Raw genomic sequence first — 12,636 nt, forward strand, 5'->3', positions numbered from 1 at the left:
CTAACACACTCTGTGGACAGTCTCTTCACTTATTTTTATATCTTTCTAATCAGAGCAGCTATCTCTTTCCTGCTTTCTTTCCTTTTTCCTCTGTTACTTAGTCTGGAAGTTTACGTATTTGCCTCTGGATTCCTAGTAACCCTCTCTCTGAATGCTTCCTTTTGTCAAGACCTGATTCTCTCTCAGCAATTTGGCTAGAGCCACTGTGTCCAATTCCCCTCCCGTGTACTTTTCTATTTATAACTTGGTCTCATTTCGGCCTTTCAGCCAGTGAGGCATGTTCCTTAGCCTCATATCAACTTCCGTGGCTCCTGTGACTGAGCCGCAGCCTTTCAGGAGACACTCTCCTGTAAACAGGCAAAGTACATGAACAGATGAGAGGCAACAAAGTTCAACAAACAAGGGAAAGGTCCCACTTGACTCGCTGTTAAAGAACTGTAGACTAAAGTCTTAATTTTTTAAACCTATCAAACCACAAGACATGTTTCAAAGGGTACTATTTAGTGTCTATGACTTGAAATGTTGCTGGTGGGGAAAAAAGAAATTGTCACAATGGGGTGTATGAAGCACTGTGGTGCTACATATACAAAACCTGAGCCATTCCAACCTCCCTCAGCTCCCAACTCAGTCATTTCATTTTAGGAACTCTGTTCTAAGAAAATGCGCTAAATTTGTAATGATTAATTTGAAAATATTTTCCATTGGCTTATTTAAGGTGTCAAACTTGAAAATGATCTTAGTAACCACAATGAGAGACGTAAACTACAGTAGAACCTTTCGTCAGTTGGCCAAAAAAGGCCACTAAAATCTCCACAGAGAATAAGTAATGACATGGAAATGTTTATATCAAACAGAGAAAGGAAGCAGGATAAATGCACACACACATACACACATGCACACGCATATCATAACTTTATAGAATATGCAAAGGAACTATGAAAATAATATTACTGTTAATAATGGTAGTTATGTGACATTATTAACAGCTCATATTTTGATTTTTTTTCTATATTTGTATGAGCATACATTTTTGTATTATAGGGAAGATCAATTCAAGATTACCCCTTTCAGGCTGTTTTTACTTGTGGACTTTTACTGGTTCACGTTATGTGAACTCATCCATATTCATGCCTGTTACCATGGGGGTCACATATTCCAACACTGAGCCACTCTGTTCTCTAGAATTTCCTACATGTTTTAAATGTAGTTTACTTTTGAGAACTGATTACTTATTGCCTTTGAATTTCCTTGGGACATAAGAGAAGTTCACATTCTAACGAGATTTACAATATGTGGTTTGTCTCTTCCCAATTCCCTGTTACCTTCTCTGGTCCAAAGGGTTTGCAAGTGAAACTAATCTTCTTTTAATGTTATGTTTTTAGACAATGGGCCTTGCTTGGGATACAGAAAACCAAACCAGCCCTATAGATGGCTGTCCTACAAGCAGGTAAGTGAGGCCCATGTTTGGGATAGATTCTTTTGCTAATGTGATATGCCAAGCTAATGGTCTCCTTTGGGTTTTGACTGCTCCCCCCGCCCCCCTTCTTGTTCTCTCTTTTGTAGGTGTCTGATCGAGCAGAGTACCTGGGATCCTGTCTCTTGTATAAAGGATATAAGCCCTCACCAGACCAATTTGTTGGCATCTTTGCTCAAAACAGGCCAGAGGTAACCACATTGAAGTTAACGCAAGAAAAGGAGTCAGGGTTAAGCCTAAAGACTTTAAACCCACCCCTAAACCAGCTCTCTGACACTTGTTGAGGACTTACCAAAACTATTTAAAGATCTCATATTCTTTCAATATTTTTCCCCTTGAGAAAATTACACTCTGGGCCTCCTTAATTCCTGTTTGAATGTGTGGTGCTCTAAGCTAGGAGACTGGACTTCTCTTATTTCCAAGCCCATTAAGAGTCATTTTAAGGCAGCCTGTTTGTTGCATGATGAAAATGAGGCAGCTGAAAAGTACTGGCCGATAAGAGTTTGAGGCTGTTCTAGAAAAGGACGTATTCAAATCAGAATTGGAACTTGCGTGTTGTACCAAGTAAACTAAGTCATCCATTGCTATGGAGACTGGCCATTGAAAGCCAATTTTAGACATTATGATGATTGGAATTAATTTGTTACACCCAGCCTCCTTGAGGAACTAAACCTAGTGAATTAGCCTGCCAGGGCTGTCATAACAAAATACCAGAAACTGACGGTTTAAACAACAGAACTATATTTTCTCACACTTCTGGAGTCTGAAAGTCCAAGATGAAGGTGTCATCCAGTTTGGTTTCTCCTGGGGCCTCTCTTTTTGGCTTGCAGTTGGCTGCCTTCTCATTGTGTCCTCACATGACCTTTTCTGTCATCCCTGATGTCTCTTCCTCTTAGAAGGACACTAGCTATGTTGGATTAGAACTCATTTACCCTCCTTGGTTTACTTGGTACAATATGAGTGGCACTGGGGGATAAGGCTGCAATTTAGCCCATGGCATCTAGACTCATTTTCTCTCCCTCTTCATGCTTCCTGATGTGTATACATTGACACCATGCTCTCCCACCTCTGTTCACTCCCTGAATGCATTCTCTGCCTCCCCCTCCACAACCAAAATGTACCAGTCCTTCAAACCCCTGCCCAATGTTCATCACTTTCCCCAAAGCAGCCCCCGATCCCCTTTACCCCACCCCTGAAAGTGACCTCTGCCTCCTTAAAGCTCCCTAATGCTTTCCATAGCTCCTGTGGACAGACCTCATCACACTCTACCTTTATATCCTGGCCCACCTTTGTATTATAGTTAGCTCTGTGCCTCTTATCTCCTTTATTTAACTGTACTTTGAGGCATTAGCTGTGGTAGTCCCTAAGGCCCCACAGTGATTTTTTAAAAACGCAAAGTAACCACAAAATCATTTGTTGGCTAAATGACTAAGTTAATACTTTTCCTCTTCTAAGTGCTCTCTTGTCCTTACTTGAACTTCTCTCCATGCAGTGGATCATCTCTGAGTTAGCTTGTTACACGTACTCCATGGTAGCCGTGCCCCTGTATGATACCTTAGGAGCAGAAGCCGTCATATACATTATCAACAAGGGTAAGATTTGGCTATTCCATTACAACTGCTTCTTTCTTAAAGCTGAATAATTCCTCAAGATCTGCTTTTTTAAAAAATATATTTTATTGATTTTTACAGAGAGGAAGGGAGAGGGATAGAGAGTTAGAAACATCCATGAGAGAGAAACATCAATCAGCTGCCTCCTGCACACCCTCTAGTGGGGATGTGCCCTCAACCAAGGTACATGCCCTTGACTGGAATTGAACCTGGGACTCTTCAGTCCACAGGCCGACACTCTAGCCACTGAGCCAAACTAGTCAGGGCTCAAGATCTGCTTTTGTTAGCAGACTTGGGATGCTTTGGCCAGAAAAATGCTCACATCTTTGCTGTCTTGTAGACCTACATAGAATTTACAGGGAAGTTACAAAAAGCCCATGAGGCAGGGATAGAGAAGTCAATGAAATGCTTTAAGGTGACATAGTATGACAATGGAGGTTAGAGGACTAGGCTATTTACTTTGGCCTCACTGGAGACAAGGCCAGAGTGGATGACTAATCACTGTGAAACTTCCGGTCTAAGTTCCTATTCTTGTCAGTGTAAGTCAGTACAGTTAACCAGCATAGACCAATGTTTATACTAAGTCTGTAGAAAACACCACCATTCTCAAACAAGTACAAGTTCAATGGACAAGTAACAGCCCTTCCACATATCCAAGATGTTACTTTCTGTCACAGAAATAGTAGATTAAGCGAGGCGATCCACTTGAACTTTAGACACAATCAGGAGTTTGCTATTTGTGGAAACAAGTACCAAAGCAAAGGCTAACATTTAAAATCAGAAAATGCTTGTCTGCTACAATCCCATCTGCCCCCTCCTTTCCCTTCTACCCCCATTCTACCTCCCCCAAATAAAACATTGACAGGACCCACCTAAGCGATTTGAGAGTTGTCTGTGTTCTTAAGCAGAAGGAATTTTGTGGCTTCTCTAGAGACTAAACTCAGTTGGCAGCACACATGGGAACGCTGCTTCTGCTTCAATTAAGCTTCTTTGTTATCAATGGAATGTTTTAGGTTTTACGCATTACTATCAGATTTGCAGCCATAATTAATATCCTGTAGGGGACCCACTGGTTTTGAAATTTTCAAAAACCCCTTCCTCCTCCCAAGGCATCAGGTCCATGGCCGAGCAGGCAGATGACCTCTGGCTCTGTTTCTGCTTTCAGCTGATATTGCCATGGTGATCTGTGATACACCCCAAAAGGCATCAGTCCTGCTGGAAAACGTGGAGAAGGGCCTCACTCCAGGCCTGAAACTGATCATCCTCATGAATCCCTTCGAGGATGACCTGAAGCAAAGAGGGGAGAAGATCGGAGTTGAGCTCTTATCCTTCTTGGATGCTGAGGTAATGGTCTGGAACACAACTCACAACTCCAAGGCTGGCCTGACGCCATGGGCATCTGGGGTCATCTACTTGGCCCGACATCGCCACAAGTGCGCAGGCTGTCGTTCCCCAGGGGTGGCAGGACAGGCGTAAATTAGACTCATGCTGTGAAGCTTCCAGAACAATTTCCTCAGGACAACTCAGAAACCATGCCAGAGGAGGAGAAAAGTCTGTGGCCAGCCTGCACAGAGTTCTCAGTAGAGGATTTATAAGTGCAGTGGTTGGTGGTAGTTAAGGATACGGTCCTGGAACTAGGTGACCTGGGGCAAGTTATTCTGTATCTCCCTTTCCCCTTCTGTAAAACAAGGATAAAGTAATCTCTGTCTCACAGAGGTGTTAAAGAGTTAACTGAGTTAATAATTGCATAACTGCTCAGGAAAGTGACTGGTATGTAGTAAGCCTGGAAATGTCAACTAAACATATTATTCAAAAAGATTTAGCAATGGTCCTAGATGATTAAACCTAAGAGTATGGTGGAAGTTTAGACATTTGGGGTCTTTCTTCCCTCTGAAGGTTTTTAATTTAGACCTTACCCGTTTCCATAGGGCTTCTGAGCCTGACCCAAGATGAAATTTTGGTGATGGTCCCATAGATCTGTTCTCATGGAAAAGGAAGAGGGCTGTATTTGTCCTGAGTCTATCCAACTCAACTTATGTCTTTCTTTCTTGTAGAATATAGGCAAAGAGAATTTCAGAAAACCCGTGGTAAGTTTTCTTCTGCCTGAATTTGAATCTTGCTTATTCAACTTCCAAAGTTCATGGTAGACTAAACCCGTGTGCTTCCCCCTCCAGCCTCCTGAACCAGAAGACCTGGGCATCGTCTGCTTTACCAGTGGGACCACAGGTCAGTGCCCATGAAGCTGTGCCAAGACCTCAGGTCAGCCAAAAACATGGCTTGAGTCACTGACCACTGGTAGGGGCTCACCACCTACGGCTTTTGAGTACAGATACCCCGATAGAAAACTGTAAGCCTAAGTAGATAGACTTCAGTGAACATACTGAGAGGAGTTTACATGCTATGAATTTCAGGGGTCTTAAAGATGGCATCATAAAGTCAACCTTCTTCCCCAACCCACCATGCTCTCAATTTGACACCACTAGAATGGCCATTCAATCAAGATAACCCAGTGATAGTTCTACACAGATCACTGTGCACCCCACCTCCTCCTGGTAGCTACCTACCTATTAGAACTCCTAATAGCTTTTCATGTGGCCCATGATGACCTACTATTATATCCATTCCATCTGCCCGGTTTATAAGGTGATAGCTAGGTAACGTTGTTAGATCTGAAGTCTTCAACATAAAAACAACACAAGGAACGGGGAGGTTACTTGGATTTTTCTTTTCTACTGTGTTGCTATCTGAGCTATGGCTGTTCCCTGTGTGAGGGCAAAAGGCTGTCAGCAGTAGAATCTCTGGGAGCATTAACCATTCACAGACAGAGTCGTCTACCTCTTGTACAAAGACTCGGTAACAGGAGAAGCACTTGCCTCTTTGGAACAGAACCAATTGAATGTCACTTCTTATTTCAAAGCCAAAGGGTTACCTATTTGCTACATAAAGGGTCTTTCTCTCCACCTCTTGTTTCCTACAGGTGACCCCAAAGGAGCCATGCTAACCCATCAAAATGTTGTTTCAAATGCTTCAGCTTTCCTCAGATGTGTGGAGGTTAGTGGTAGCTTGAAAAAGAGGTCCTCATTAGAATGTGACTCTGTCATAAGATTTTAATCCTGAAGCTAGAGGAGACAGAGAAGAAAAAAACCCAAAACACATTAAGGGCCTGAGTGTGGACAAACACATGTGCATCTTTGTGTGGAGGGCTGTGCATTTTCAAGCAGTGGTCTTTGAGGATACCTGCAGACCTCTACCCCAGCGCAGTCCAGAGCACCTTTCCCAGTTCTGCAGGGCACCCCCTGCATGACTGTATGGGGCACTCATGGAAGGAAGTAGTTAAAAATTTTTTTTAAGTTTAAATGAGATGTAACGATGCCTAACATTATAATAGTTTCAGGTATACAACATAATGATTCAATATTTATATGTATTGCAAAATGATCCTCATAGTAAGTGTAGTTAACATCCATCACTGCACATAGTTACAAATTCTTTGTTCTTGTGACAAGAACTTCTAAGATCAACTCTCTCAGCAACTTTCGAATATACAATAGAGTATTATTAACTATAGTTAACAAGGGTAGGTCTTAAATCTCTTTGGAAAAGAAGGTTGGCATTAATCTGATTTTGTCTCCTCCCCCTTCCTGATCTGTAGGAAAGCTTTGCACCCACCCCTGAGGATGTGAGCATATCCTACCTCCCCTTGGCTCATATGTTTGAGAGGGTTGTACAGGTGAGTGCCCATGGCCCTAGCAGGTATGTGGGAAGGGAGTCCTGACTTGCTTAGTCTCACCTTTATTCCAAAGGCAGGTTCCCAACATTTACAGTCCTTTCTTTAAGGTAAAGGGCATAGACAGGGAGTGGGCACAGCTAAGTCTAAATCCCGGCATTCCCCTACCTCGCTGTGACGCCTTCCTCTGCTAAATCTGTGTGTGTCCACTGGGACTCAGCTTGCTCCCACCTTCACACAGTGCCTGTGAGTCAAGCGAGATCAGAGCCAGAGCTTACCGTAGACCCTTCATTCTGACCTGGGATAAGAGATGTTTTTCTTCTTTTTAATTTTATTTTGGTTCAAAGATTTTAAAATATCAAGGATTAGAGAGAAGGAAGTTCCTCATAGCGGGCCAGGGAAGAAGCATTTGATCCAGGTGAGATGTCCAGAGTGTCTAAGACAGGGTCTTTCAGGGTGGTGTGCCCTGGAGGAGGGCTGCCCCTCTGTGAGTGGACTCTGGGCTGCTCAGGCTGAGGCCGATTTGAGGATTGAAAGCAATGCTGGTCTTTCAAAAGCATAGGTGGTGGTAGGAATGGGAAATCCTCTCTCTGATCCCCTGTGAAGTGATCCTTTGGCTGTGAGCCCTATTCTTAAATATTTCTTAAATACTCTTGATGCATGAAATGATGAAGGAGAGAACCAGTTCCTTGGACTAAAGTGCTGATATCTGATTCATAACATATTGATTCTAATAAACATCGTTTTCTTCAATCCTCCCCTGAGGATATTTTTCCATTGGTTTTTAGAAAGAGTGGAAAGGAGAAAAGGAGACAGAGAGAGAGAGAAACACTGATGTAAGAGAGACACATCCATCAATTGGTTGCCTTCGCACATGCTCCAACCAGGTCTGGGGATCAGGCCTGCAACCTAGGTACGTGCCCTTGACCGCAATGAAACCCAGGACCCTTCAGTCCCCAGGCCGATGTTCTTTCCACTGAGCCAACCAAGCAAGGGCTAATAAGAATCTTTTTTTTCCACATTTCTGAACTCGGGACAGTGTCACAATTATAGGACAGTCTCACGATTAAGTTCTTGTTTCATTGGCAGTGTTTTTTCTTAGTGCCACAGACTAAGAGGCACCACGAGCGGCCAAGTCCCTTGTGACAGCCTCTTGAAGACGGGCCCCACCTGAAGGGGTCCTTTGGCGCTGAGCCCTTTTCTTCGGTTTTGGTTTCAGAATGTTGTGTACTTGTGTGGAGCCAGAGTTGGGTTCTTCCAGGGAGACATTCGGTTGCTGCCCGATGACATGAAGACACTGAAGCCCACATTGTTTCCCGTGGTGCCTCGACTCCTCAACAGGATCTACGATAAGGTACTGGCCTTGCTTCTACTGGGCTGACCATGGGGTGAGCAAACTGTCTGGCTCAGGCCTGACGGAGGCTCGTACGGACTCTATGTTGTTAAGAATTTGTCCACTTCCACCATTGCCTCCCATTCCCTACCCACATCTACTTACAGCCACATTTATAAATGCAGTTGTGAAAAAACCCTTTTCCTCTGGGTGAGACCACTTGGACCTGATCTGGAGAAAGAGCTCTCAGTTCAGAGAGACTGATTTCATAGCACCTACATGCATTGTATCCCCACAAAAGCACATGAGGCCTATGCTTGATATCCCTAACTTATAGGTGAAGAGACTGAGCCTCAGGGGCAGTAACTTGCTGAGAGTCACTGCTAATAATGGGTCTGGACAGGATCAAATTGTCACATCATTATTTTATTTTTATTTTTTAAAATATATTTTTATTGATTTCAGAGAGGAAGGGAGAGGGAGAGATAGAAACATCAGTGATGAGAAAGAACCATTGATCGGCTGCCTCCTGCACGCCCTCTTCTGGGGATTGAGCCCGCAACCCAGTCACGTGCCCTTGACTGGAATTGCACTTGAGACTCTTGAGTCCACAGGCCGACATCCTATCCACTCAGCCAAACCGGCTAGGGCTGTCACATAATTATTTTAGCTGTCATTTATCAGTGCTCTATTTTTCATTAGGGATTGCAAAATGGTGATTTTTTCTAATTCAATCATTTCTCTTTCATTCACTAGCTACGATGCTCCCATAAGGGCACAACAAATATTTCATTCTTTTATTTACCAATCTTCAGAATGCTGAATTGGTGCCCCAGTGATCTTTAAAACTGGCCAATGAGGTTATTTTCTTTGTAATATTAAGAGCTGGTGATTTGCATATTTGTATGTTTAATCTATTTCACTCATTCTTCTCGGTGTTCAAATTTCCCTATTTTGGAAGTCAGGAGTCCCGTTTTGGAAGTTGGGAGCCCTGTCGTGTTGCTCATATGCCCTTTGACAGGCCCCGAGTGGTTTTTAATAGCTTCGTTGATTCCTGGCGTAAGATGTCTCAAGCTCATCTTGTATGATTCTTACTCAAGTCCTGGTTTGGTTGTTTTCTCCAAAGAGCTCTTAGAACTGGGATTTGAACCCAGGCAATACAATAACAGCACCCATGATCTTGACTGTGTGCCCGAGCACCTCATACTTCCATAGACATTAGAGCCTTAAGGAAAGAACACAAGGCCATTCTCCACATGTTTGGCCCCACCACTCAGATCCTAGCTCTCCCCTTCATGCTTGTGAATCTCACCAGGGGTTATCCTGGGGCTCCAGTGATAGGATGGGTGGCATGCTAGTACACAGATGATCCCTAGACACTGAGAGCCCTCATTTCTATCAGACTTACTAACAATTCTAACAGCTCCTCATCGTGCTATGGGATTGTTAGATTTGGTACTTACAATTTTTGTTCATTTGTTGGTTGGGCTTTCTTTTTAATTTTTGAGAGAGAATTATTTTAAAATATGGTATTAACACACAGTTCTCTTCCGGGACTTATTTCTAAAATGCAAGACTTTACTAGGTGGGTAAGGGCATGTGCCGGGGAATGGGAGTGGCTGGGGGAGGTCAATGGGGGGAAAAGAAGACATATGTAATACTATATGTAATACTTTAAACAATATAAATAAATAAATAAAGGTTTATAAATTTCCATTTTTTTAAAAAAGCAAGACTTTATTAGTGTGTCTAAATTCCAGCTCTTTGTCCATGATTTGTTAGGGGGAGTCTTGTAAAAGTTGAGAAAAGATCGGTGTCAGCAGTAAGTTCACAGGGAAGAAATATTTAAGTAGAAAAGTCTGTTGGGCTTTGTGTGCTGTGGCTAAGGAAACTTCAGTTATAGAGAAAGTGGTATTTCTTCAAGTTTAGTGTGTTGGGCAAGGGGAGTGAGAGGTGATGCTTGTTTAAACGATCAGATTCCTGGGACCTTACTCAACCTACTAGAGCAAAAACCCTCAGGGTGCTGCCCATTGAGCTGGTTATTATCTAGTAGTCCCAAGTGACATTGTAGATTGGTGCTGACCATCTTTTGAAGATGTAGTTATGTCAGTTGCCAAAGTTGTGTGCCAAGGTATCTGGAGGAACTGGAGCTCTGAATTATATGTGGGCATCATTCTCTGGGCTCTTTATTATTATGAGAGCTGCTTCTTTATGAAGCTAGATGGCAACATCTCTTGCTCATGGATGAGCTTTGGTGTGTGTCTCTATGGAGGTTTCCAACTAAAAGGAGTTATCACCCTGCAGGTTCAAAATTCAGCCAAGACTCCCTTGAAGAAGTTCATGTTGAAAATGGCTATTTCCAGTAAATTCAATGAGGTGAAAAGGGGTATCATCAGACGCAACAGTTTGTGGGACAAGCTCATCTTTTCAAAGATCCAGGTAGGTTGACGGACAAGCATCTCTTTAACTGGAGATCCTTGCTTACTTTCTGTATTCACTCACCATTTGAGATCTCTCCTGGACAACCTTGTTTGTCACTAAAGGGAATTGGTCCAAGTTCAGAAAATGCTTTGTATTTAGGTTCTAGCACTTTCTCATATATATTTTTAAGGTGGTCTGTTGAGATTATAAGTAATTTGAAGGGACCAAAAATACAAATTATAGGAGGAAATCCTAAAAATGCAGATCTGGTCCCAGCTATTGTGGGTAGTGGTGACAATAATAGTTAATGTTTTAAGTGCCTTCCCACAGTACCAGGCCCTATTCTAAGTGCTTTGTAAATTACCAAGTTTAATTCTCCTAACAATAGTGGGTGGGTTGTTCAACCCATCTTGCAATAGAGGAAAATGAAGCCAGGGGAAGAGGCTTCAGCGGGTGTTTTTGTTTCTACTGAACAGGACAACCTGGGCGGGAAGGTGCGCATCATGGTCACTGGCGCTGCCCCCATCTCCTCTCCCGTCTTGGAGTTCCTCCGAGCAGCAATGGGATGTCCGGTAAGCCAAGCACCTTTGAAGATAGCTTATTTCACTTTTGCAACAAATAAGGCTATTTAAATAAAATTGAAAACACAACTGAAAAGTACCAAAGAGACACTCACCCAAAAAATCTCAAAATCAAGAGAAAATATCCATCTAGTCACCTCTTTATGCATATGGAAACCCTCATAAAGGGCATAGGGTTCTAACATACTTGTTAAACAGTGCCCCATTGATATTGTTCCTTGTCAAACAAAGATTTACATTATTTAATGGTTTTGGAATAGTTGGTGAATATACCAAATAACTAGTCTCCTATTGAAGGACAAGAGATACTTACCTTTTCTTTTTGCTGTTATAATCAATGAAGTGATAAGGATACCTGTATATTCGTTAGTATTGAATGCAATTATCAATTTGGGGACTAATCCTGGCAAGTAGGGTTTACCTAACTCCCCTTTAGTAAGGTCTTGTTTTTTTATTCCTTTCTGCAAATAATGCATGAGGTCTTATTTTCCCACATTTTTGACAGTGAAAGTCTTTGACAATCATTTAAATCCTAGACCATCAGATACATGAAAACACTGAACATCTTTTCTATCGCTTATTGGCATCTGAATTTCTTCCATGAATCATTCTATCACTTCCTTACAGAAAAACCGGCACAGGATAATTTGGTTCTCTTTCACGTTGCTTTCTAAGAGTCCTTCAGATAGTAATAATATTCATGTTTGTTGTTTTAGAAATATTTTTTCTAGTCTTTTCTTCAATTGGAAAACTCTTATTTTCTCATCGACTTGAAATGCCACATTTCCCAAAGTACAGTATAACTTTCCATACGTTGGTCTATTTCTGGACCCTTTGGATTTTTGAGTGAAGCCCTTAGTTGTGATGACTTAGCAGCTCAGGCGTGAACTCCAGGTCTTATGACATGAAGTGACCCCCAACCCTCAGAGGCCTCGCTTTCCTCCTCTTTTTAAGCATGGCCAGCTCCTGCTTTACCTTGAGTCGGTCTCAAAGCCCTTCTCTGGCTTTCCCAGGTGTTTGAAGCTTATGGTCAAACAGAATGCACTGCTGGCTGTACATTCACATTACCCGGGGACTGGCAACCAGGTAGGTTCTCCGTCTGCTGGGCGGGAGGGGCAGTGGTTGGGAGAAGGGTTCTAATTGAGCTTGGACTTATGGGTTTAGATAAATGTGGCAAAAGCCAACTCGGGTTTTGGTCCAGGCCTTCCTATCTTGGCAGATGATTTCTCAGTCTTTTACCTTTTAGAGCCCATCCATAAGTATCTCTGAAATATTCCTGGAATGATCACCATTTTACAGTTTCCCAGCTGACTCAGTGTGGTGTGTTCTAGGCCATGTCGGAGTTCCCCTGGCTTGCAATCACGTGAAGCTGGAAGATGTGCCAGACATGAACTACTTTTCAGTGAATGGTGAAGGAGAGGTGGGTGGGTTGCTCCCAGTAGTCATGCCAAGGAATTGGTGTGTGTGTGTGTTGGGGGGGGGGGGGTGTT

At 42.7% G+C, this 12,636-nt stretch overlaps 1 protein-coding gene across 4 annotated transcripts in view; it reads left to right on the forward strand.

Annotated features, from left to right (window-relative positions):
• Positions 1-12,636, forward strand: part of ACSL5 (acyl-CoA synthetase long-chain family member 5) — a 38,238-nt gene that overhangs the window by 21,422 nt on the left and 4,180 nt on the right. For all 4 annotated transcript variants that reach the window (XM_006778713.2, XM_006778712.2, XM_006778714.2 and 1 more), the window contains 13 exons: positions 1,383-1,447; positions 1,564-1,665; positions 2,967-3,066; positions 4,250-4,428; positions 5,139-5,171; positions 5,259-5,310; positions 6,062-6,135; positions 6,737-6,814; positions 8,031-8,165; positions 10,449-10,583; positions 11,042-11,137; positions 12,160-12,232; positions 12,478-12,566. In XM_006778713.2, coding sequence (XP_006778776.1) covers positions 1,383-1,447; positions 1,564-1,665; positions 2,967-3,066; positions 4,250-4,428; positions 5,139-5,171; positions 5,259-5,310; positions 6,062-6,135; positions 6,737-6,814; positions 8,031-8,165; positions 10,449-10,583; positions 11,042-11,137; positions 12,160-12,232; positions 12,478-12,566 — 1,211 coding nt within the window. The remainder of the gene's footprint in view (positions 1-1,382; positions 1,448-1,563; positions 1,666-2,966; positions 3,067-4,249; positions 4,429-5,138; positions 5,172-5,258; positions 5,311-6,061; positions 6,136-6,736; positions 6,815-8,030; positions 8,166-10,448; positions 10,584-11,041; positions 11,138-12,159; positions 12,233-12,477; positions 12,567-12,636) is intronic.

Source organism: Myotis davidii, unplaced genomic scaffold, assembly GCF_000327345.1.
Source record: "Myotis davidii unplaced genomic scaffold, ASM32734v1 scaffold107, whole genome shotgun sequence".
NCBI classification, from domain to species: domain Eukaryota; kingdom Metazoa; phylum Chordata; class Mammalia; order Chiroptera; family Vespertilionidae; genus Myotis; species Myotis davidii.